The sequence below is a fragment of the Rhipicephalus microplus genome, chromosome 5 (genome assembly GCF_043290135.1).
Source record: "Rhipicephalus microplus isolate Deutch F79 chromosome 5, USDA_Rmic, whole genome shotgun sequence".
Classification (NCBI taxonomy): domain Eukaryota; kingdom Metazoa; phylum Arthropoda; class Arachnida; order Ixodida; family Ixodidae; genus Rhipicephalus; species Rhipicephalus microplus.
Window position 1 is genome coordinate 52052600 of NC_134704.1, and position 25891 is coordinate 52078490.

At 44.4% G+C, this 25891-nt stretch overlaps 1 protein-coding gene and 1 long non-coding RNA gene across 3 annotated transcripts in view; one reads left to right on the top strand and one right to left on the bottom strand.

The window, feature by feature from the left end:
* The first annotated feature begins 1025 nt into the window (after positions 1–1025).
* The window catches only part of lin-28 (protein lin-28 homolog), a 196658-nt gene continuing 171792 nt past the window's right edge, over positions 1026–25891 (top strand). Inside the window, exon 1 of one of the 2 annotated variants that reach the window (XM_075895450.1) lies at positions 1026–1158. In XM_075895450.1, the coding sequence (XP_075751565.1) occupies positions 1137–1158 (22 nt within the window). In that variant the 5' untranslated portion in view covers positions 1026–1136. Of the gene's footprint in view, positions 1159–16792; positions 16978–25891 lie in introns of those variants that run through there. The other variant, XM_075895449.1, reaches the window with a different exon arrangement.
* LOC142817784 (uncharacterized) overlaps positions 15651–25891 on the bottom strand; it is a 67265-nt gene continuing 57024 nt past the window's right edge. The window contains exon 2 of the long non-coding RNA XR_012895354.1: positions 15651–16943. This is a non-coding gene — a long non-coding RNA (uncharacterized LOC142817784). The remainder of the gene's footprint in view (positions 16944–25891) is intronic.

The window sequence follows — 25891 nt, forward strand, 5'->3', positions numbered from 1 at the left end:
AACCTTTGAGACGCTTTTGCGAGATTGGCTGCCGTTTATTGGCACAATGGTGGATCATGACTTAAGAAAAAGCGCTTCCTCCCCCTCCCCTCTCACCACTTCCAAGTCGGTCGGGAACAATACAAGATGCAGTATCCATCTCAGAGCGAATACACACACACACACACACACACACACACACACACACACACACACACACACACACACACACAGAGAGAGAGAGAATGATGAGAAAGAGAGGACGCGGAAGGGAGCACGGTGAAAAACTAAAGGTTCCGAGAGAGAGAGAGAGAGAGAGAGAGAGAAGCAAAGGAAGAGTAGTCGAATGAGAAACGCACCCATCGGTTCCACGCATTCTAACATGGAGGTTTCATTTCCTCACAGAGGAGGCAGCGAGCGGGACACTTTTGTTTGTCGGTTCGCCGCCATCGCAGTTATTAAGGAGAGAGACACCACACACTCACTCTCCCGCGGCCGTACGAGCGCCATGACGACGCTTTGCAGCTGCATAACAGAAACGGACGCGCCGCACTCCACCGCCACCGTTAGTAGCTTCTACCGTCGGTGAAAATATACAAAGTCGAGAACTCTGCCAACGCTTCGTCCGCCTCGCCTCGCCTCCCTCGTTTCAAACGCCCGACGCGACGCATCGCGCGGCGAAGGGCAGCGCGCTGCGTGCCTCGCGTGCCGTTAACGTGCTACCAATAGCATTATGGCTCCGGCGGCCATCTCGGCCAATGGCTGGCGCCGCGCGGGCGGCCGGTAGCCAATGAAAAAAATGGAGGCGCGAGGATGGGGAGGAAACGAAAATCGAGGCGGAGAGAAGGAATCGCTGACGCGACGCGCCGCGCCGGGCTACGCGCCGAGGCCTGGCACGCTGGCGAGCCCGCCGTGTCAGGGCGCCGGCGGCGAGGTGAAAACAGAAAGGAAGGAAATAAACGCGAAAGAAGCAATAAAGAAAAAATAACTGGAGAGAAGCGTCGGCGGCGTCGGGGGGTCTCGGTGGAGTCAGCAGAGAGGCGCGAGACACCGGAGTAAGCGAAGGCGACAGAGCGAGCGTTTCAGGCCGAACCGCGGAATACCAACGGCGATTGCGGGTTCGGCCCCCGAAGGCCCGCACACAGGACGGCACAGCCATGAGTCAGCAGGACAAAGGAGGTAAGGACAACGGCGGAGGGGATGAAAGGATTTGACGATGCCCGTCGAGGGGGCCCGTTTCGAACGACCGTTTTGCTCGCCCGTCGTGACGACGCCTCCAGGAAGCTGGCGCTCCCGATGGTCTCACGCCAAAACACGTGACTCGAGCTCAGTGTTTTGTTGTGATTATTTTGTTTGCTCCGATCGGCGTTTGATGTCGACGCTTCCGAGACTTACAATGTTTGGGAGCAACGCTTTCAATGTGTTTCAGTAACTGTATAAGTGGTTTCGTAATTGTGAACAGGTGTCGATTAATTCTACTGTACATAGCCTCAAATGGTTCTATTCGAATATACGACACTACAATGGCGCATGATGTAATTAGCATATCGTAATGAGTGTGATGGCAATGTCACTTTGTTGGCGTGTGTAGGTATGGATACGCAGGGCACACCTGAAATTTGCTGGATATTTTGCGACAAAAAAGAGAAACATGACAAACGAGATACACAATTCGTAAAATAAATAGAAGGAAACAAGAAATCACAAGGTATTCTACGTTATATTTAATTAAAATATTTTGTAAAGCCTCCTATATTCCAATTATGTGCACTGCTTGTTGCTGATTGCAATAAATATTTGTCTTAATGCACCTCAAACATCGAGGTTGTGTGAGTGGTGTACGATGTAAGCTCAAAAGGTTTCAACTCTGTAATTATTAAAAGCCTGCTTCTATTTGATTGATATGTGGGGTTTAACGTCCCAAAACCACCATATGATTATGAGAGACGCCGTAGTGGAGGGCTCCGGAAATTTCGATCACCTGGGGTTCTTTAACGTGCACCCAAACATTTCTGCCTACATCGGAAATGCAGCCGCCGCAGCCGGGATTTGATCCCGCGACCTGCGGGTCAGCAGTCGAGTACCTTAGCCACTAGACCACCGCGGCGGGGCTTAAAACCCTGCTTCTAAACTGGTGTTATTGTAATAGAATTCAAGTGAATGCTATAATAACGATTGTTTGATCATTGGTCAGTTTTAGGAACTCTTGACTTTTCTGTAAGTGACTGAATAAGCTTTTATTGTTCATTTGAACATAGCGAAATCTCACACTACGTAATAATGAAAGTATATCTTCTATGCAATGCGTATTGAACACCACGTGCTCTTGGTTATCCTACTTTACGCTTTTCAAAAGAGAGACATAGTTTACCATTATTATTGTTAGGTAATTAACTACATAATGTGGTTCTTATTTGTGAAGTGTTGATAGCCATGCAATATCGTGCGTTGAAAGCAGCTGATTTAATTATTGTGGCTTTCGATGTTGCCAGCAGATTCGAATTTATTATATCAAAACGCCTAATCGAACATAATTTATGACGCGGGAAAGGTAAGTACATGTAGCGGTATAATGATTACATTCAAAATGTGTGGATTCTGAAATTAGTGAAATTATTTAACGTTGTTCCATGACAAGTATAGAAACAAACATAACCCCCCCCCCCCCCCCCGTCCCCTTCCCCGCAACTTGCTGGTGCTTCTTCTATCGCAGTACTGTCTTGAGGCAGAGCACGCTTGCGGGTTTGATTGGTCGCTTCATTTTTGATGGTCCCGACGATAACGTCAGTTGTAGGACTGAGGTACGTTGAATTAGTGTAAATAAATGTCAATGGTTATAACACTTACACATATATAGTGTTTTGAGCAAGTGAAAAATTAATATAAATACTATTGCTATTAGCCATGCACCGTGAAATGCGAGTGGAAGGAATTGGCTTCCCGGTCCCATCTCTCATGAAGAACCAGATATGTAGTGAGGCTAGCTGCAGTTTATGTCTCAGCTTAGAAATTATTTATCAAAGCTCTCCTACTGAAGACTGAGTATGCCCAAGTTTCGTGATTTTTTAGGACGCTGTTACTTCGGCAAAAAAACTACACGCCTTCGTGGTCTTCGGGAGGGATCGTTTGTGTTAAAAGCATTCTCATGGGTAGTCAGGTAAAGTTCAATAAATAACGTGAAGTTTACGTAGTTACGATCGTGCCATATCTATTGTACTTGAATCAAGTGCGAGTTTATTATGCAAAATGCTGAAACACGACCACTGACCAAATCTGATGAATATCTTATGTTTCGGAACCATACACGGTTTACTGTTCAGAGTAAATAAGGAACACGTATGCGCTTTTCATACGTCGGATCATCATCAGACTTGGTCAGTAAAGGCGTTTCATCTCGTTCAATGTCTGACCAGATGAAATTTCGTCGAACTCTTGACTACGTGCAAAATTCTATTAGTATCCCTGCCATGGTGGTCTAGTGGCTAAGGCACTCAGCTACTGGCCCATAGCTCGCAGGATCGAATCACGGCTGCGGCGGCTGCATTTTCATTGAAACCAAAAATGCTGTAGTACCGTGTGCTCAGATTTTGGTGCACGTTAAAGAACCCCCGGTGGTCGATATTTCCAGAGCCCTTCACTATGGCGTCTTTCATAATCATATGATAATTTTGGGAATTTAAACGCTACATATCAATGAAATATATCAATCCAAATGCTAGTAGTAGCCATGCATCGCGAAGCACGATCTCCCCTTCCCCCCCCTTTTTTTTCGAGAGGTTGTCTAATACCGAACGCCGTAAAGCGATGGAACATATCGATACCAGTTAAAATACGCTTCCTAATTTCGGAAATATTGTTTAATCCAAGCAGTCGTGATGATTTGTTCTCGTAGATATTACCACGTTTAAGCGAATGTTTTTGAAAAGTTATATTTGTGCTCCTTGTCGCGAAAATTATTGAAGGATCGACCATGTTCACCTTATAAAAAGCAGTGTTTTAGATGACGTTAATGTTTTATTATGACTTTTACAAACATACATATATTTAGTAGAATATAGACTATACCGAAAATAAACTAAAGCTTGTGTTGAGGAATAAATTGTGTTACGAGGTGATTTTGTAATGCCAGATAAGTCACTTTCATAGTATGAGCTGTGAGCTCACGATACATTAAAGGAGTAAACAAAAATGCTACTCCCAAAGAAATGTATAACTAGATAGTACTACGTCATTTCGTATATAGTCGACAAATACAATACGTGCTTGAACTTTTTTTCGAACTTACTCGCGAAAAATTGTTGAACAGGGCGTGCCGTTTATGCCGAATTCTCTGTTCAACTATTTTTCGCAACTTCGGGCCTCAACTTTCCCGACCTTCCGTCTCATTTGTATTCTGACCTACCTCACAAAACCAAGAGATAGTCAATTCAGAGAGAGTAAGGGGACAGTAACTGTTGTTTTTTACAACAATGTTGTGATTAAAGACAAAAATCATCTTTTCTGTTGGTGAAATCTGAAATTACAACTTTCTGAATTTCGAATACGATGCCTTACCAATTGAGCTTCGGCATAACTGTCTGTTGGGTTCATTCCTCGGTTCAATTAGTCTCTGTAACACACTTTGTGTGAGGCCCCGGACAGCTGCTTGCAGCGCACTTGCAGGCTCTCACTTTACGTTTAGGCCTGCGACGCCTGAAAGGCGTCCAAGTGGTACATTTCAACTTTATTTGCAGGCTGATCGACCCGTGCGGGGTTGCACGTGTGGTGATGTTCAGGAGTGACTGACGTACTCATTGAGCATGCAGACTCGGAAATTGCAATAAAAACCAACAAGCATATAAATAAAATGAGGGCAAGGCAAGAACTTACAAAAAATTCAATAAGCGAAGTGAATGTTCATCGCTTTCACTTTTGCATTTCGTCGTTTTTTTTTTCACTACACGTGTTATTGATGCATTGTTACTTCATAATTTGCAAATGCTGCATTTACGCACCCGACGTATTCCGGGAAGAGTTCTTTTTTGTTTACTTTTATACTTCTTATAGTGTGCGTCACTCTCCTGAGAACTGTATTATTTTGACAGGCTGCGCCGAAAACACTTCTAGATATGCCGTAAGATTGCTTTGTTTCCCTTTTCTGTGAGCTTGTGTGCCTTACGGCTCCATTTGTGCTTGTAAATTTGAAACTCTATATTTTCCCACCTGCATGGTCCTTTGTGACCGCAGTATACTGTAAATAAAATAAATAAATAAACAAAAATACGTGAGATGAAAAAGAACAACAACAAAACAAGCTATGTTCTAAAATAACATTACAAGTACAATTAGACACAACGCGGAAAGATAATAAAATAACAACCTGCTGGAAACTAACAGTGATACGAAGAAGAATTACAGAAAGATCGCGCTGGCGCTTCTTAGTGCACGCGCAGCGCACACAGCTACAATTATTTAAAACTGGCTACAATAAAATAACGGTTGAAAAAAAATCACAATACAAGGTTTCATACGGACCAGGTCAGCTCGTGGTTTACGTAGTGGAGTTAACGGGTTGCCGCTGAAGGTATCGCCAGCTTAGTAGTCGACGAGGTTTCCCGGTGGTGCAGCTGTCTCAATGCGTTGCGCGGGACAGTTCATGCTCGCCGCTTAGGAGAGACTCGCGACACCGACCACCGCACTTCTCGTTGGTTGAACGTCAACTTCCGAAGCAGTCGAATTCTCTTCGGGGCGTACGCACCCCCCTTTGAGGTCATTTTCTGCAAACGCCTACGTGCTTCTTTCGCTGCAGATGTAGGTAAGACACGGCGGCGCCGTTGACGAATAATTAGTTGCCGGAAATCTTTTCCCAATTAAAAAGCGCCCTCTCTTCGACGAAGGGGCGTGCGCGGTTGAGAAATCTCCACGTTTGCGACAGTTTTATCAGTTGTATCTGCTAAAGAAATGAGGCTATCGAACGATTTCCCTTTTTTCGTACTTGGATTCGTAGATGTTCTACTGAATAAGCCAGCAAACTGTCTTCAATGAGAAAAATAGAGACGAAAAACCGGTAGTAATGTCAATATTTCATGTAGTAACAAGTAGCGTTATCCACTTTGATGGCTTTGTTTACATTTTTCATGCTACGTGCAATTGCAGTGAAATGAACTCAAGAATGGGTGCCCCGTAACTTCGTAGAGGTAATTGAGTCCCATTGAGCAGTTCTCATCCTGTCGGTATGCCTCCACAAGCAGTGCACTATGAATTAAATTTGTAGACTTTGGTGCAAAGCAGAATGAAGCACCAAATGAGCCTACTTGTTTAACACAATTCATCCAGTTATAAGCGTGCATGCGACAGACCGAAGTATCTATGGGATGGGACACATAAATTCCAGAGCGAATATACTTTATTCATCATCTCCTGTAATTTAGTTTGGCAAATCGTAACGCCATATACCTGAGTGCATGACTTTTAAGCAGCAATCAATATGTTGGTGTCATTACTGTGTGTTTATTAATTCCTAATCGAGCGTTATATTTGATTGTCACATGTGCTTGGCGAATGTTTACTGCGCTTAACATTGCTACCTGATTATCAGCTGCGGAAGGTGCCTCGCTGCAGGGCGCGGGTTCGACTCCCGATCGCAGCGGCCTTCTTTCGATGGAGGTGAAATGTAAGAACACCCGTGCACTTACTTAGGCGCACGTTAAAGAAACCCACGTCGTCAAGAATCAATGAACTAGAACATTATGAATATCAAAGTACTGATATTCTTTATATCGTACTTGTCTAGATTCATTAAATAATAACGTCAAAAGAAACACCTTCCTCCCCCTTGAAGTTTTTACTACTGGTTCTGCATAACAAATACTTGTTTGTTGTACCACAGCATACACTATCTAAGTACATAAATGCAATGAATGGACAAGAACCGCAACTGCATCTCATTAATGAGTAATACCAATAACGGTGAAAATAGAAGACTAAACTAATTGTACAGAAATATATTGATAAAAAAATCGAGTGTTTCGCGTGCGAGATAGCCAGGTGATTCGAGATGTACGCGTTGAATGCTTAAACACGCACACGTTGAACAACGTGCGTCCAAAGGCGCGTGTTAGGTTAATTATTCTTTTATGGGCATGTCATTGTATACTTATTTTTATGACTCATTTGTTAATTGGTCCATTTAGTATCGGGCATGGGAGATACACAGAGACGTAGATGATAGCCAGGGAAGTTAACCAGGTGGCCAATGGTCTGCTACCCTACAGGTGGGGTAGCAAACAGAAAAAAAATGAAAAAAAAAACTTACATGCGCACCCATGTCACATACGCATGTTCACTAACTGCGAACTCTGCTATGATTTATGCTTGCCATAATATTCCATGGACAGGTGAATCTTGCCCTTAGTCTGTATTTTATCACTCGTTAGTATACAATACGAGGAAGAATACGTCGTAGAATTCGAGAATACGATGCGTCTGTAGCCATGAAGATTCAACGTCAACTACCGTGTACCTCCCACTTTCAGTAGTTTATGAATACACATTTTAACAAGGTGCACTGGTAGCTACTCTAGACGCGGGCTTGCATCGCAGGGAGGACTTTGCTACCACTCTTTTCTATGGAGCTTTGAATATGCTGCAGGTGATGTAGCTAGTTTTGAATAACAGTAATTTTAAAGTGATATATTATGTTTTGTGATCGACACACGATATATGCTAGCTACAGATTTCGTAAATAATCCGTCACATCCGGTTTTGGCTTGGTGGCGCGAGTAAGCAGTATTCTGGTGCGTAACGGCATCTTGAACATGACGTCAACGTTTTGATGGCGTTTTACAAGGCACTCTATATTGTGTGTTTGAATTGAGGATGGTAATATGTGGGGTTTAACGTCTAAAAACTGCCATATGATTATGAGAGACGCCGCAGTGGAGAACTCCAGAAATTTCGACCACCTAGGGTTCTTTAACGTGCACCCAAATCTGAGAACACGGGCCTACAGCATTTTCGCCTCTGTGTATTTAAACTGTGTCAGGTCAAACGTTTGCGTATGCTTTCTTCAAACTTGATGGTGATGCCTTCGCGCGAATGAATAATTATTTATTCGTCTGTCCGTGTATAACAGCGTGGATATAAACAATCCCAAATACGCTGATTGTTTATGCGGTAACTTCTTTCTTGTGCTTGTCGCCTGGACCGTGCACTTGGGCCTTGAAGAAAAGCCTTCGGTTAAGTAAGCTGAAGATGCTTTTAGTCTTCTTCACGATGGTCAGTTTTCGACCGGAAGTTATAGATGTTTATCACCGTGTGTTTGCGTGTAGTTAACATACGCACTATGCACACACACTGGTGCCCGCGTGTGTGTCTGTGTTATGTGCCAGTCGTTTTAGATGCGTTCCTGGGGTACCTGCTGTACAGCTTGCAAGTTTTGACAAACGCCTCTTTCTTGCCCCCATTTCCCCACCGCCAGTGATGGGTAGCGAACCAGATGCCAATATCTGGTTAAACTCCCGGCCTTTCTTTTTCTCTCTATCTCTCTCTTGACAAATGCCTGCGAAGTTAGTATACGCACATTCGAAAACGCCAAAGGCCAGGCACTCAGAGTTTGTCTTGGACTATCACGTTGCACATCCACAACAGAGATGGAGGCGGAAATGATGTAGGCCCGCGTGCTCAGATTTGGGTGCACGTTTAAGAACACCATGTGGTCGAAATTTCTGGAGCCCTCCAACACGGCGTCGCTCATAATCGTATGAAGGTTTTTGGTACGTCAAACCCCGCATATCAATCAATCAATCATACCAATCAATCCACAGCGGATACCATCGCAATCGCCAAAGGTCATCCGGCCACAATGCACATTTACGCTGGAGCTGCTTCGAGCGAATATTAGGCACCTTACTCGCACACCCGCCCACCAAATCGCTTCGCTTCCGGAAGACCAACCGAGTGCCTAGAGTATATTGAGTCACCGTGAGGGCCTTCCAGCGGGACACACGCCTCTCGAACGTATCCCGCCACCCCCCTCGGCGTTTGGACCGTTCAAACGTACGCAAACGTACGTACAAACGTACGTCCAAACGTGCCAGGAATGCAATAAAGTGGATATCATGGCGCCATATTTGAAGCAGTTGACTCTACTTATGCTGCGCGAAGAATACAAACACCACGTTAAATTTTATACGGATGGTTAGACAAATGTTGGGGGGGGGGGGGGATCTGCAGGAGCTGTGATCTTCCCAGGGAAAAGCCGAAACCAATACAGTTTCGAACGTCTCACAAAACAACATCGACAGTCGTAGAGCTCGCGGCACACCGCTGCGCACTCCGCAGGACTGAACAAGAAGCACCTCTAAAATGGTGCATTTTAACCGATTCAAAGCCAGCTCTGTATCGTATTCGAACAGGATCTACGTCGTGGACCTCATGACCGATTGTAGCTGGAAACAAGACAACTGTATCAACAAGTACTACAGAAAGGACATGATGTAACCTTTCAACGGTTACCAGGCCACTGCAGAATCATCGATAACGAGCATGCCGACGAGGCAGCAAAGAACGTTCACGAAAATGGCATGATTAATCTTCTTTCACCATCAAGAAGTGAAGCGGTAGCAAGGATTAACATGCTCGCGCACAAACTCGCAAGGCCTCTGTGAAACACGCCCGGTTTTATTCACACCTGTCTTCATCGCCTGGATTCGTGCCTACAACTTACGGTTCCATCTGGTTTATCACGAGCTGACACAACCGTTCTCTGCCGCATGTGACTTGGGGTGTCTTATACGAACTCCTTTGCTTGGCGCATCGGGTAGGCAGACAGTGCTGTGTGGGACCATTACGGTGCTGATGAAACCATCGAACATATTTTGTGTGTGTGTGTGTGTGTGTGTGTCAGTGCCCTCGGTATACAGCTGTCAGAGGCAGTTCCTGTCAGGAGTGTTTGCACACCTCGTCGACCAGCCGCTTTATAAAGATTTTGGAATGCCGGAAAGATCGAGCTTCACGCTTAAAAGCGACGAAACCGGGCCCTCTTGAGGTTTCTGCGAGTGACCCGCCTCGACGAACGATTGTGGCATTGCAGTGTGTGTGTGTGTGTGTGTGTGTGTGCGTGTGTGTGTGTGTGTGCGCGCTTTCCTCCCTCTCTCTCACTCTTCCTTACTTTTCTGTCTCCCATTCCCCCTTCCCCAGTGCAGTGTAGCTAATCAGATGCTTTTCGTTTAAATTCCCTGCCTTTCTTCATACCATCTCTCTCTCTCTCTCTCTCTCTCTCTCTCTCTTTCGTTTTACATGATTGTCGGCCTTCTCAGGTGGGATATACGTGCATGTTTTATGGACAGGTTAGCTTCATCATTATCCACAAAAGAATATGTCTTCTTTCGGCTTAAGGATGGAGGGAAAGAAAGAAAGAAAGAGAAAGAGAGAAAAAGAGAGTTTTTAATGGAATTCCCAGATATGTTTGCCTGGCTTGTCACCTGGCTAGCTACTCAAGGTGTCGTGTGACGACTATGATATATACAACGAATATATATATATATATATATATATATATATATATATATATATATATATATATATATATATATATATATATATATATATATATATATATATATATATATATATATATATATATATATATATATATACGCAAGTAGTACGTAAAGTCATAAACACTCATATATACACAAAATAGTCATTTACGAACTTTCGTTAGGTCGAGCGTTTCTCAATATCACCGCAGTAGCGCTCTTGCCATGGCACGGTCCGATTATCGGACCGTGCCATGCAATTATCGCCCAACTAAAGCAATTATCGCCCAATATATATACTACCAGTTTTCTCGAAATGCCTTGAAAAAGTAATAAACGTTAGAATTGACAGTTTCTCGAGAAAGCACAATCTAATAACCGAGTGCCAATATGGCTTCAAAAAGAAACTTTCAACAGAAAGTTCCTTATTAGCACAAATAGAAATCATACTTTGCAATATCGAAAAGAGACTTTTGACACTTGCATTGTATTTGGACTTTAGTAAAGCCTTTGATCGTGTATCTCATGAAGTGTTACTAAATAAATTAGGATGCTATGGATTTAGGGGAATACCACTCAAACTTATGCAGTCATATCTGAGTGCGCGGTCTCAGTATGTTGAAATAAATGGCTTCAAATCGCGCACACAACCAGTTAAAACCGGGGTACCACAAGGTAGTATTCTGGGGCCTGTATTGTTTTTATACTACATAAATCATATAGTCAGAATTGGTGAAAATTGTAACTTCATAATATATGCTGATGACTGCACATTATTTTTTACTGAAAAAGATTTTAGTACGCTCGAGGCTTTAGCGGCCAACACATGTTATAAGCTTCGTGATTGGTCTACCAAGAACAATTTAATGTTAAATGAATGAAAAACAAAATGCGTCCTTTTCCGAGCTCTCGGCATATCTCTGCATGCACCAAATTATGTTACCCTAGGCCCCTACAAAATTGCAGTGACCAAATCAATTAAGACGCAAGGAGTGGCTTGTAATGAACATATGTCCTGGAATGAGCATACAGACCATATTAGTTTAAAGTTGAGGCGCGTGGTTGGCACTTTAAATCGTTGTCGGCGTCTTTTGCCTGTTACTGTAAAGCGACTCTCATATATAGCTCTTTTCCATGCCCACTTGAACTACTGCGCTTTAGTATGGACAAACACTACGTCAACAAATTTAAATAGGCTAAAATGCTTCAGAAAAGAGCGATCAAGGCAATAGAAAACATACCATACCTTGAACACACAGGACAACTTTTTGTTAAACATAAAATTGTTAAGGCAAATGACATATACAAATTCAGGTTGTTACAATCCTATATTAGCGCGAACAGAGGGAAGCTCGACGCATTTCTGACACTTGCAAATCTTGAACATACTCAGACCATTTACTTCCATCAATATAAACCCCCGTGGAAAATTCCGTTATCTCGCAACAATTACGGCACCCAAACGTTAGCCACATGCTTCCTACTATACTCAACTCATATGAGCAGCAAGGCATAAAAATTGACAAATTAAACAATATCGATGTGCGAACACTATTTTTGTAGATTTGTATTGTTTACATAGGTCACTCTGTGTTGCTTTGCATCATTTTTTGTGTACCTTTATTTTTTATTTATTTCTTTTGTGTAACCTCATTGTGTACCTTTCTTATGTACGAAAGCGATGATACACACTCTGCCAATTACTGTGCTAATGTGTTTATGAAATAATTCCTTTTTGTTTGTATACCTTGGCCTGTCATTTACTTTGCCTTTTGCTTGTATTATTACTTGCTTTATAGCGTTTGTTTTTTCATTTTATTGTATTTGGCTTTTACCCTGTCAATGCTGATGTAGGGTGGACGGTGCTTAGTCAAGCTGCAATAACTGCAGCTTTTTTGCCGTCTCCCCATTTTTCGCCATTGTATCTGTTTTGGTGAAAAATAAAATAAATAAAAAAATAAAAAAAAATAAAAATAAAAACAAAATTAGATGTCGCAGCTCCAAGCTCAAGTCACGTTGAAAATGGAGTGCTACCTTCAGAATTTGTCGTTTTACGTTGTAACAGCAAATGTCATGAGGAAAAACTTAAGGAAGAAAATTTAAAGAAAAAGCTACCGTCGCTGATCTCTTTGCTTCGGAAGTGTAAAAAAAAAAACTGAAAACCCGAGGTATAATAGAAGCATATAACTTGGTGCTTACTTTTTGTGTTCTCAGTGATCTCTGTTAATGCAGAAGAGAAAGAGTGAGAGAGAGAGAGTAGTGAAGGGAAGGGTAGGAAGGCTAATCAAGCACGGGCTGCGTTGGCTGCACTAGACATTGGGAGTGGAATGGTGGAATAATGTACAACATAGAGAAGAACAATGACACGAAAAATATTAGATGATAATCTATATTAGACACGCAGAACATAAATATGAATTAGTTACTTACAAGCGTTCTTGAAATCCGGTCGACTTCGAGAAGCACAACGGAAATTTTGTGGTACGTCAGTTATGATCCCATTGAATGCGATTTGCGCCTGCAGTATCAATACCTACTTTCTGCTCGGTAGGATATTGCTGCGTTTACTGCACGAAACGGGCTCGACGAAACTTAGGCAAGCGGTGCTAAATAATTATAATCACGACTGTCATTCTCGGTTTCGCACTCTGTTGACGACTAGCTCCATCTCACGATAGATCAGGACAACTGTACAACAACTGGCGGTGGGTCTGGCGCCCTAATTTTTCGACCCATGAAGTATAGCACTTGAGCGTAGGCAGATCATCTGAGCCACGCCGCGCGCCGTAAAGCTTTTTATACCCATATTACGAAGCATAGCCTAGAACACTATACTGCTGGTGGTTAGGGTCTTGGCTTAGGCGCGGAGGGGGAGCTGGTGTGGCTTTCGAGGGAAGTGCCTTTTTTCTAACCCCCCCCCCCCCCTTCCGACACTTGTGGATGCTACACTATTACGACGGAACCTTGTTCTACGCATGTACTTCTACGCATTTGCCCTTAACGTGCTTCATTTGCACGTGAAGTGCAACATTTGTCAAAATAATCTTCAGCCTAATAGAACTAACGTGTAAATGAGAGCGCACAAGGTAGTTATGCGAATGCCGTGACAACACTGAGCTCGCAGTTGCATCCAGAATGTGTCAACGTAAGAAGGATGACCATAGAGTTTCCCAAAATTAACTAGAGGGCACTCTGGCGCTGCGATTGTTCAGCGACCATGGGAATGATGGGTAGTACACACATTTGCCTAGTCTTCGTACTTGCGAGCGGCGAATCGTACTTGCGGCTTCGTTTATTACTGGTTACGGTTTTGTTTTGAAAGAAAGAACGAACCCTTTTGAACTTAAGGACTTGATTCGAAATATTAAGCTTAAAAGAATAAGGTTGTGAAGCGCAAACGGTGAACATTTGATAATTTATGTTTTCGTGAAAAAACAGCTCCAAGCCACACGAACACACACGGAGCCAGAAGCAGGACAGAAGTACGAAAATTAGACAAATGTGTGTACAACCCATCATTTCCATGCTCGCTGAAGCGCCGTGCGTTGCAACTCCCATAGACACTAGCGCCAGAGTTCCCTCTAGTAAGTATTGTGGAAAACTCTATGAGGATGACAAGGATTAAATATACGCAGACAAGTTTGGTGGTTGACTTCCAGAGTGTGGTGCTGGCTGTTCCTTTCATCATATTTTTTTAACCAAGGTGACAGTTTTCAAATACGAACTCCAGGCGGACAATCACATACAGGAAGGGCTGCGGCGTAAATGTTTTCGCAGCAGAAATCTTCATCTAACTCGAATGTTTAGGTCGGTAAGAATGTCGACTCAACAAGAGAGAGAGAGAGAGAGAGAGAGAAACGACGGCAAATGTGAGAGTTGGGCTAGTTGGTTTGGGTTCATATTCAAACAGCGCAAAAAGAAAATGGGCACACAAGGCTAAAAGGTACGTCGTCCTCCCATTTTGACTGTCCACTGTGTCGCCTATGGTGGCACACTGAAGTTCTGTCGCACGAACAAAGGTTCGGACACAATTATTCTCACATAAGGGAGACAGCTGAAGCCTTCTCAATATGCAAAATGGGAACACATGAGTTTTCATACCGTCTATTGCGTTGTTCGATTGTGAATGGACTTACTCGGACAAAACGTAATGATGCTACGAGCCTGTTGCCTTTTTGCCGAATGAATTGGTCGCATCCGTTCCTTGTTTTGTTTTTCCTTCTTTCCTTTCTTCTTCTGTTTAGTTTGAATGAAGTACTCAGTAAATAAAGCACACTCTAACAGCGCTCCTGCTGTCAACCCTTCTTATGTGTTCTTTGTAAAGCTTTTGCGCTATTTCAATATGAGATAGATACAACTATAAAATATGCGTGCACACATACACACACACACACACACACACACGCACACACACACACACACACGCACGCACACACACACGCACACACACACACACGCACGCACACACGCACGCACGCACGCACACACACACACGCACACACACACACACGCACACACACACACACGCACACACACACACGCACACACACACACGCACACACACACGCACACACACACACACACACGCACGCACACACACACACACACACACACACACGCACGCACGCACACACACGCACACACACACACACACACACAAAAAAAAACGTCTTCACGAAATATAAACTTTAGGCAGCACTTGAAAAATAAATACTCGTTTAGCAGAATACATTATGTTTGTTGTCTCGCTTGATACATTTTCGTTTATTTTTGCTAAATTCAGGCACTTCTGTTTTGTATGTTTCTGATTTCTTCAATGCTTGGTATACTTCTGCGTGAAGTTTGATTTCATAGTCGACGTTTTTGTTTTTATTCTGATCTCCGGTCTCCATTGCAGTTACCAGACCACAATTTTTACGAATGTCCTCCGCGTCTAGAAGAGATAAAAAAAAACATGGGTCAGCTAGATAATTGTTAAAAAAAAAACATCCTTCAATTTTACAATCTACATGCATTAGTTTTCACTAGGTGCGCAGGTTGGACTGCAGTTGTCGCTTGGTGCAAGATAAATTGTAGCGCATGGACACAACTATAGCAGTGACACAGGTGAAATGACATGTTATAAGCACACTCATATTTTCAGGCTGATAATAAGGCACATAACCAGATGTTTATTTTCGGTGAGTGGGAATGTGTTGACCTCTGAGTCACAATACCAAATGCAAACAACAAAAGTGTGTTATCAGAGTCGACAATATCTCTCGACAATTCGAAAGGCAAGAACTGCCATTCAGCTGTTTTTGGCACGAAGACAACAAGGGAATACGCGCTGACGTCTCAGAAACGATTTATTGTAAGTTGAAGGAATTTTTTTGCTGCAGGTTCAGCATACGAAGCCTAACCGTTGTATTTCCGGGGCGCGGTCGTTCTAACACATAAACGATTACGAGGCTATGCAACAAATCACATCGCGAGGGGTGAATTAATCGACAACTCGAATTCAATCATTCCTTCTTTTTTTCAATAGTCTTTCATGTCATGTGATTACGCTAGACCGATTAGCCACGATTATAAATGCCCGAAAAATCTACGCTGCGTGGTATGGAATACCTTCAACATTTTCCCCGGTGCTCCTTCCAACCTGTAGGTGTATCGGTGAACATGTAATGCAAGGATGACACAACGGCACAAAGACAGATATGCGGCGCAGTCACCAAATAGATAACTAGCGCTGTATGGAAAAGAAAATTCATCCCATTTTTTTTTTTTTGGGGGGGGGGGCACGAAGCTACAAATGAAATTAATAAGGTTATCTCAGAAAGAAAACTTTCTCGTTCACTTTTTTTTTGTATGTGTGTGCGCTCTCTTTGAACAGGTATGCCCTTCTCTATCACGGACGTCCTTGTTCATTGGCAGCAACGCTTGACGTACACTAATTTCACGCGAACGGGCACAATTAGCAAACTCTTGTAAACGCTTCCCCAAAAAAACATCGCTCGAGCACCGGTCAGGTTGCGCCCCCTTGCTTGTCCGCAACGCACAACCTAGTTGCCCCGCTGTCCACCAGCAGTCGCCAGCGCCACGGTTCCGACCCGTGGTCAGCACCATCTGTAAGCTAGAAAAAAAAGGGAGGGGGGAACACGAGATACGTCACATCCGGTCATCACTTTTCCGGCGAACAAGATGGCGCCGCCCTCCCCCGCCGACCCTTCCGATGCCACGCGGAGAAGGCGAGGAGGTTTCCAAACCGTGAGTCGTTCGGACAGTTGGCCGCGCGCCGTCGACCCGAGCACCACCAAGTGGCGAGTCCACGCGCCGGACGCCTCCGCGATGACCGCTGCCCTGGCCGCCTCGTGTCACGCCGCCGGTCCTAGTCTCGTGTCGCTGCGCTTGACTCCGTTGCAGTCGCCGCCTTCGGCAGCCGCAGCCGCTTGCTGGGAGGTCCTGCAGTCGGCACACCGCCGGAGCGTCATCATCAGTACGTACTCCCAAATGCACGTCCAAGTTCGCTTTGAAAATTTTTTCTCGCCTCCGAGTTCAGGTTCGTGTTCGAGATTGGAACAAAAAGAAAATATGGAGACAACGAATGCGGAGTGGCGATGCGAGTTACTGTCGCTAAGCTGAAGGTGGTGCGTGTTTGGGAAAAAAAATGCACCGATAAAATATTTCGTATAACTAACGCAATATAAATTAAGATTACTTCGCTTCAGGGAAACGATAAAACCAACCTTATAATATTAGCTTCGGTTCAGTTACGTGTGACTTGGAAAAGCTACCAAAAGCAACCCTCTACTTACTTTCACCGTTTTAACTCACTGTAATACTTGTTAAACACTTGTTGACAGAGCCGCGACGGCCTCACCAATGCTGCGTTTCCACACGAGCGACGCTCCATGCCATGCGCGATTCGACTGAAGAAATCGCGTGCTTGCCATGTTGCGTCATATCCTGACATGCGTGAATTCGTTCTTATCTATTAGGTCTCTTTCGAGTAACATTCGGCGAAACAGTATTGGAACGTGTTCGCTAACCCTAGCGAGCCGAAACGATGCTCCGATGAACCGCGTTTCTGATTTGTATACCGCGCGCTTTCCCGGTCGAGGATTCGGCGGGAATATTGAAGCGGTCGCTGGCTGCTTACCACGGTGTCACTACTTCACTTGTTGCGAGTTCCGTGGTGCCGCGTCCTATGCGATCGAGAACTGTAACAGCTGCAGTGGTTAACGCCATGTGAGCCTTATCTTGGAAGCTTGCGCTGAATCCTTGCCTATGTAGTTAAACTGATATGTGGGGCAGATTATCTTGTAATAGGTGCGTCCGTCGACGTGCTGTGATAGGTTATGGCAGCTCTGGAAACCACGACGGCCTGTGATATATTCCCGTTCATGACCGCCACATTCCTATGGAAGTGAAAGAACCAATGTTCCTAGATTTTAGGCGCACAGAAAAAAAAAACCAGATGGTTAAAAATTACCCCCCCCCCCCTCAAAGCGTGCCTCGTAGTCATATTTATATTTATTTATTTGACAACCCTGCTAACTTCTGGTGGAGTCATTGCAGAGTTGGGTTACAATCAAGAATGCCGCATAGAACGTTTTAGGGAACAGAGTGTAAAATAAAGACACTATAAAGAAGAGAACTAACACAACCCGTTAAGCAAGACAGAAGTACAAAATGTATAATGACGCGATGAAACAAAAAAAAACAACCGACTAAAGCCTAAATATAAGGGAAAATACATGTAATGCGTAAGAAAGGAACTCCACGTAATCAACTGGCAAGTAATGAGTCGAACACTTTTCAACGGTCGATGCATCAAGGGCACTCCACTCAACGATCGTTCGCGTAAAACAAAAACAAAAACAGAATACATAGAAACATTATTAGCCGTATCATATAAATATTTGTGTACCTAAAACCCGGAAAATTGAAAGAAGTTTGGCTTTTCGTCGGTCCACTTGAAGTAAAAGGCAGTCCGAAAACGAGTAAACATCTGAGTGTAAAGTACTCACGGCCTGAAAAGGGTCAACTGGGGTTTATGTAACGTACACACTTTCGTTCTTACCACCTTCAGTTCGAGACGTATCGTTGTAATTTAGACTAGAATGCGTAAACAAAACTTGAATGCGTAAACTTTATCTCTAAGAGACCATATTTGTTGTGAAGTGGCGTTCTTATCTCGAGCGATTGGGCAAGCCAGTCATTGTACTAAAAAGTTGGTGTCGCGTTCGAATCTGTGAACTGTATGTATACGTTCGTGACCGATACAGATGTCAGGCATTCGTTCAGCTGTGCACACATGGCAGAAAGTCGCGACCATGTTAAATAAGAACTGCTGAAGCATTTATCGGTATAGGCTACACAAAACGGTTCTAATGATGAGGATGCGTTCACAGCGATAGTGTTCTAGCGAAAAGTACTCAAAACTCAATTAATATGTGTCGGTGCCATTTTTCTGTTATGCGTTGTTAGTCGGTGTCGTTAGACTCGTAGTGTTTATTCTATAAGATTCGTATTCACCATGCTAGTAACTTAGCAAGTATAAGCTGTCACACGCGGCTATAAGCTTCGATGTCGCGGGCACGGGGCATGCAAGGTCGCGGGTTAGAGTCCCGGTGGCAACAACAGCGTTTTGATGTGAGTAAAGTGCTGCAACACCGACTAAACTTATGCTTTTAGGTGAATAATGAACCCAATGTGATGGGTGTCGACCCGGGAACACCCACTACGGCGTGTGTCATAATCGGGTCGTCGTTTTGGCAAGTACAACATGTCAGTTAAAATAATATTAGTCAGCTTTGAATTTCACGAAGCGCATAAGCTGATTTGTTACAGAGGCTGCGCAGTCTAATGTGACGTCCCAAATTCTCAGCCGTTGCGAGGAAATAATACTATGAATTATTTTCTCTTAATGCCTGAGAGAGCGAGAGAGAGAGAAAATCAAATAAAGGGAAGGAGGTTAATCAGTGCTGAGCCCGGCAGGCTATACCTGCACTGGGGAATTTTAGTGTAGCATGTATTCAAAAACTGAAACTTGCGCACGAGCCGTGTGATGTCACCCAATCGGAATGCAGCGCATATCATTATGGAAAGCTGTCTACCAATGGCAAAGCTGAACATTCGACCACGAAGCCCTTTGTGATATGACGCCCGTGGTCAATGCCTCCGATTTCCTATCGCGCTTACACCCAAAGCTACGCCTAATAATATGACTTTATGTTTTGTGTCCACCATGTTTACGCCGATCTTCTTTCTTCAGTAGTCGTTTGTCATTGGATAAGTTCGAAATACATCTTTCTGTGTATATTGTAATATTCGCTTTCTCTTGTAGCCTGCAGTCTATTGTCCTAAGAACTTTTGGGATCCCTACCGTTTCTTTCTAGTTTTCTTATTACCATTTTCATTAGCGTATACATTCGCTCTCAGCTCGCTAGTTTATAACGTTTTGGTGTTAAACGAGGTTTACGTCGTTGTTAAATTTATGAGGTTCGTCGTCAACCAATCAAGCAGACATGAGAGGCCGAGTTCGTGAAACTTTTTGTTCGTAAGAGGTTTTTTTTTTTTGCCATATTCTGACTGCCTTCGCTAAATATATGTCCATCATCATAATTGGCTGCAATTTCCTCTAGTGCCGGGGCAAGATTAATAATAGATCAACCTATCTTGTTGAGCTATTAGCACGGTGTCGGTATTGAGTTGAACCACGTCGTGTTGGCAGTTGTCAATACGCAGTTGTTCGTGTTCACCAAGTATGCACGCTCGGCATGCGATCCATCAGCCTTCTACGACTGCACATTTTAAAAACTATTGAGCGGTTCCGTAAGCTTAAAAGACCGCGCATATTGCCGATGTGACGGCTTTCAAGTATCAAGCCCGTTTGCAAGACTTTCTTCTCATCGTCAACGCGCGAGACCTTCAGATTTTGTACGTGGTGTGTATACAAACTTTGCAAGGTTATAGTGCCATTGAGAATATATAGACTTTCTAAAGTTTACAACCACGCGTATTGGCGATATGAAAGATTTAAACTATGACGTTGTATAGCGAGCCGTCCAGTTTATGCACACTGCGCCTAATGTATACACTTTTCGCGTGATCTAAGGCGTTGTATGGTTGTATGCTCTCTTCAAAGTCTAACACTCACATATATGCTGATATAGCATATCAGAATATAGCTTAGAATACACGCAGTATGCTATGTACCTCCGGCTGGGAATTCGGGACGCGTAGTCTACCGATCACGCGTCCACCCCGAAGGGTTAACGTTCGAACATGAAAAGCGCATTGAGAACACGCGGCGAAGCATAGATTACCCCTCTTCAGGCAAGGTACACCCCATGCAAAAGCGAGTGCCGGGTCGGGGGACGCCTTTCCCATGTAACCCGGTGGTTGTCCGGCGGCAGGATTCGAACCACCTACCTCCCGTGGACGAGACAGGCACCCCATTCACTAGGCCACGGAGACATGAGGACTCTTAAATAAAAATACGAGCAGTGAGACTTTTATCTGAACTGCTTTTATCTGAACTGAACGAAGTCCGCAGACAATAGACGTGACATCTGGAAGTTTTACGTGCGTGCTCTTGAAAGTATGTTTTCTTCACAATTTCGCAAACGCTCAAAACAACGCGACGGGTTCTTTATTGAAAGTCGGGCTGCGAGAATTGTCCGCTTATACCGGAATAACACGGGCGATATCAATCGAGATCAGAGCCGATCCAGATCAAACTCGATTGTGATCGCGTGCTGCTACACAGTCACTTCTAACCGCGATCAGACCCGATCGGTGTCAAGACGATCGCAGTCTACGCACCGAGACCTGTATGCCTCAAGTCGCATTTCGACTGATGTCTGCCCCAAACTCGACCCGGAATAGTTTGGACTGTACTGCAGCAATGTTTGTTGATAGCGACCGAGGGTGCCGGTCCAGAACGACCCTTATCGCAATCAAAACGTGCCGGTGCGACACCGGCATTACAAACCAAGGGCGGCATTACAAACCAAGGGCGTAGACTGAATTTTATTTTTTTTTTGGGGGGGGGGAGTACTTGATTTGAGAGGAGGGGCACCTTTTTAATTATAATATGTGGTGTATAACGTCGCGAAACCCCACAGCGATTGCTGAGCGTTTGCCGACTATCAGCGTTTGCAAGATGAAATAAAGAAAAAGCAATAAAATAATAAACGCCGACCAAAATGAAACGGCTAAAAATCTTTTAAAAAATCATGTTTGGCTTCCTTTGTACATAAAGTTGGCCAAGCAGAGTGGACTTATAGACACCTGGCGTACGCTGGTAGGAGATCGTCATCATTCCTACAGAGCATTCTTTTCACTGTCGGGACAAGAAGTGACTCCAGATAAAGACGCGAACACCAGTTTCTTTCCTTTGCGACTCACTACGGCATCTCTCATATTCATACGGTGGTTTTGGGACGTTTGAAACCCCACAAATCAATTAATCAATCCTTTGCGACTATGATTGTCTTGGCTTAGTCAATGTTATGGTTAGAAAAAGCCACGTGTTTCACGAGTTCGTTAGATAAGACGTTCTTCCTTCTGACGTGATTCACGCGATCTTTCAGTCTTCTCTCAAAATTTACACTCTCCTCGATAAAACAAAAAATATAGTCACAGTTTGCTAAGTCAGCGTTAGACACCACCAGTGAAATTTTGTTTCTTTGGCGGGTCCTTCATGTGCACCGCTTCATCTTTCAGTTTACGGTCAGGAACACGCACGACGTGTAGGTCGAATGTTCGCAGAACCCGTTCCACCGGGCTCGATAAAGCATCGTTGCGTGTAAAGCTATATACGGCTATTCAGAGAAAGAAACTTTGTGACAAGATCACAATATACAGGTGAAGGTCCCAAATGAAGATAGCTGTAGTGGGACTCTCGGTTAGTCAATCAACCCTGGTAATTTTACGCAAACGAGCCTCGCCGCGGTGGTCTAGTGGCTAAGGTACTCGGCTGCTGACCCGCAGGTCGCGGGTTCGAATCCCGGCTGCGGCGGCTGCATTTCCGATGGAGGCGGAAATGTTGTAGGCCCGTGTGCTCAGATTTGGCTGCACGTTAAAGAACCCCAGGTGGTCGAAATTTCCGGAGCCCTCCACTACGGCGTCTCTCATAATCATATGGTGGTTTTGGGACGTTAAACTCCACATATCAATCAATTTTACGCAAACGATACACTCATTCACCGATAAAACCAAATATAAAAAGATACATAATTAAACGGGCGAATTTAGACAAGTTGAGTTATTAATTCGCTTATGTATGAGCAAAGGAAGAGGACATTCAAGGGACCTTTTTTTTTGTTAGACAGCATACTTTGATGATAATTAACCGACAGTCTAGCCAAGGAAGATGTAGAGGGCGATATTTGCAGGAATCACGATATAGGTTGTACGAAAAGACAACCTGCCACGTTATATGAAGATTGCAGGTTCGAACCTGCTACAGTCTAATAATGCGTCCGGTGCTGTGCCATTTGAGCTATAGCGGTGGTCGTCCTCCCAATCACCTAATCAAGTATATACATAAAGTATTGTTAGGACGCCGGCAGGCAAAACAAGGAAGGAAAATAGGAGGAAAAGAACGGCAGGGAGGTTAACCAGCCTGTAGGCAGCCGGTTTGCTTCCCTGCGCATGGGAGAGGGATGGGGGAGATGAAAGATAGAGAGCAGAGAGGGAAGATAGATAAACACAGCACATTCGGCAGCACACGTGCGCACACTCAGTCCTAGTCCAGTCTTGTCTTTCGCGATGTGTGACATTGCCGTTACAGCCGCTTGTTCAAGTCCGTGTCGCGTAGCAATTTCAACAGAGCTTTTGTCGCCTGCTGTTGCAATGTCTTCTCTCGGGCACTTGAAAGAATAGTGTCCACAGACATTTGGCTGGTGTCGATGAGCGCAAGAACGTGGATGCCAGTGACTGTCTCTGGGCAAAACAAGACTGTTCCGCACTTGCCGCCATGGCTACGAACGGTGCTAACGCTCCCAGGCTTAAATGCGAGTTTATACCCGATAAAGTTGTCAGGGGGAGCAACCGCCGCCGTATAGCTCAGTAGCATCGGACGCGTCATTCGGAGGTTGCTGATTCAGTCCCCGCCGGCCGCAAGTTGTCTTTTTAGGGGCGAAGCTCCTTATGGCGTGGCTTGTGTGTCCCTCGTAGTACGTAACCACCAGTGGCACATACCCGAAATAGGTGACATTTGACCTCGAAGGTGGTGCCGGTGAGAGATTTCTTCATTGCGTTCTTTAACAATAAAAAAATAGTACTCAATGTACGTGCCGATGACTGCTAATGGGGAATGAGAGACAGAATCATTCGGCTTTTAGTCAACGCGCACGCTACGATCCCCATTAGCAGCCATTGGCATGTACATTGAGCACTATCGGACAAGAAAGGGTTGCTACATTATACTCGCTGGGTGTAACCTCCTTAGTTTTAGAAAGGTTTAGCGAGTGTTGAGCCGCAGGGCCATGAATACAATGAACTAGTATGTACCATGAATGAATTCGAGGTGGTTAATAGGGGGAAGCAGATACGAAGCGCAAGCCGTAAGAAATTAAAAGCTGAATCCTCCTGTCTCTCATTTCACATTAGCAGCCACTGGCATGTTCATTGAGCACTATCTGACAGGAAACGGTTGCTACGTTATACTCTCTGGGCGTAACCTCCTTGGTTTTAGAAAGATTTAGCGAGCATTGGGCCGCAGTGCCATGAATACAATGAACTAGTACATACCATGAACTCAAGGTGCATGGTTGAAGGTGGGAAGTAGACCCGAAGCGCAAGCCGTAAGAAAGTCTGCGTGTGCCACCTCTCTTTTAGTACTTGCGATGTCCACTGAATGGCGGTGCTTCTATATAGGGGAATATATGATAAAAAGATGCAAGATGGTGGGACTTGGAGTGTTGAATAGATGGACGAACGGACACACAGACAGGTGCATGGATGGACGCATGAACGGACGCAGGGGCGGATGCATGAACGAACGCAGGGACGGGCGCACGAACAGACGCATGGACGGTCACACAGACGGACGCATGGATGGACGAATGCTTCGCCCCACTCTCCATCATTCACTCCGTGGATAAGCTGCCATTTTTTACGCTCCAATTTCTCCTAATTCATGTCATAATTACTATACGAATAAACAAACAACCTACTCGACACTTTCCTTTGCTAGCACGTTTGTTAGTTTTCATTAAAGTTATTCGCTTACGTGGAACAGAATAAAACTTGACTCGACGTCATGTCGCCGGGAACGCCGACCCAAGAGCCCGCCGCTCTCTTCTACGAAATGATGCGTATTACAGCGTTTCTGCTCCATTCAGTTTACAAGGCTCAGTCTTTTATCCGTTCCCTGAAAGGCAAGAAAAGACACTCGAACGGCTAACCCCCCTCCCCCTTCTCAATTCCCCCGTCGGCCTCTGACTAGTCCATCCACACTCAGAACGAATGCAGACCGACTGGCAAATGAAAATGGATCCGAGATCTTTGTGGCGGCGCATTTAGTACTCGCGCGCATTTAAAGAAAGGCGATCTCGGACGGCTTGCGCAGTCACTGCGCATCGATGGCTTTTACGCGATGGTGTTCGTTGCTCACTGTATGCGAACGCGTGCGTGTCTCGTAGAACGAGCGCTCGTGGGAGAGGGAGAGGGGGATGACCCATTCCAATCATTTCCCAGAGGAGAGGACGCTGAGTGTGCGTGTATATACGAATGCGCCCGAAATCGTCGCACGAGAAAGGCAAATATACTGACAGCGACAAGAAAGAAAAAAAAAAAAGGTAAAAAGATGAGATTCGCCTCTCGCATGCGCGGCATCTTTTGTTCTCCTCTCCGTGAAAGCTAATCTTGAAAGACTCCGCGCGTCGCCATGTATGCTCGCTAAGAGTCACTGCCGCTCGATCGCTTAGCTGCACTAAGTAATAGCCGCGATGGTTGGATATACTTGCGAAATTTTGAGACGGATGGTAATGTCGCGGAGGTTGATAGAAGCCCGGAAGCACATCACTAGCAATGAGGAGATCGAGACAGCACTTGACCCTGGCACAGGTTCTTTTTTCCTCGTCGCCTAAAGTATCGGGAAAATTTGGCACTGTGTGATTAGCAAGGTTGGCAATGTTCAATAACTCAACTCTTCTGGCACAGAAATAAGGTGGATATGTGAACTTGACGCAGCTGAATTCGTGACGTCATACGGACGTCACTGATTCTGCGGTTATATATGAAACTGAAAAAAAAAAGGATGTGTCATCAATTTGTTTTAAAACTAAAGCACGTTTTTCTAGCTGTATGATAGGGAACTTTTTTTTTTGTGACATCAAGTATTTTTCTAAACAAAACTGCCTTTTTTTTTATCCTTCAAGTCTATACTTGGTTCA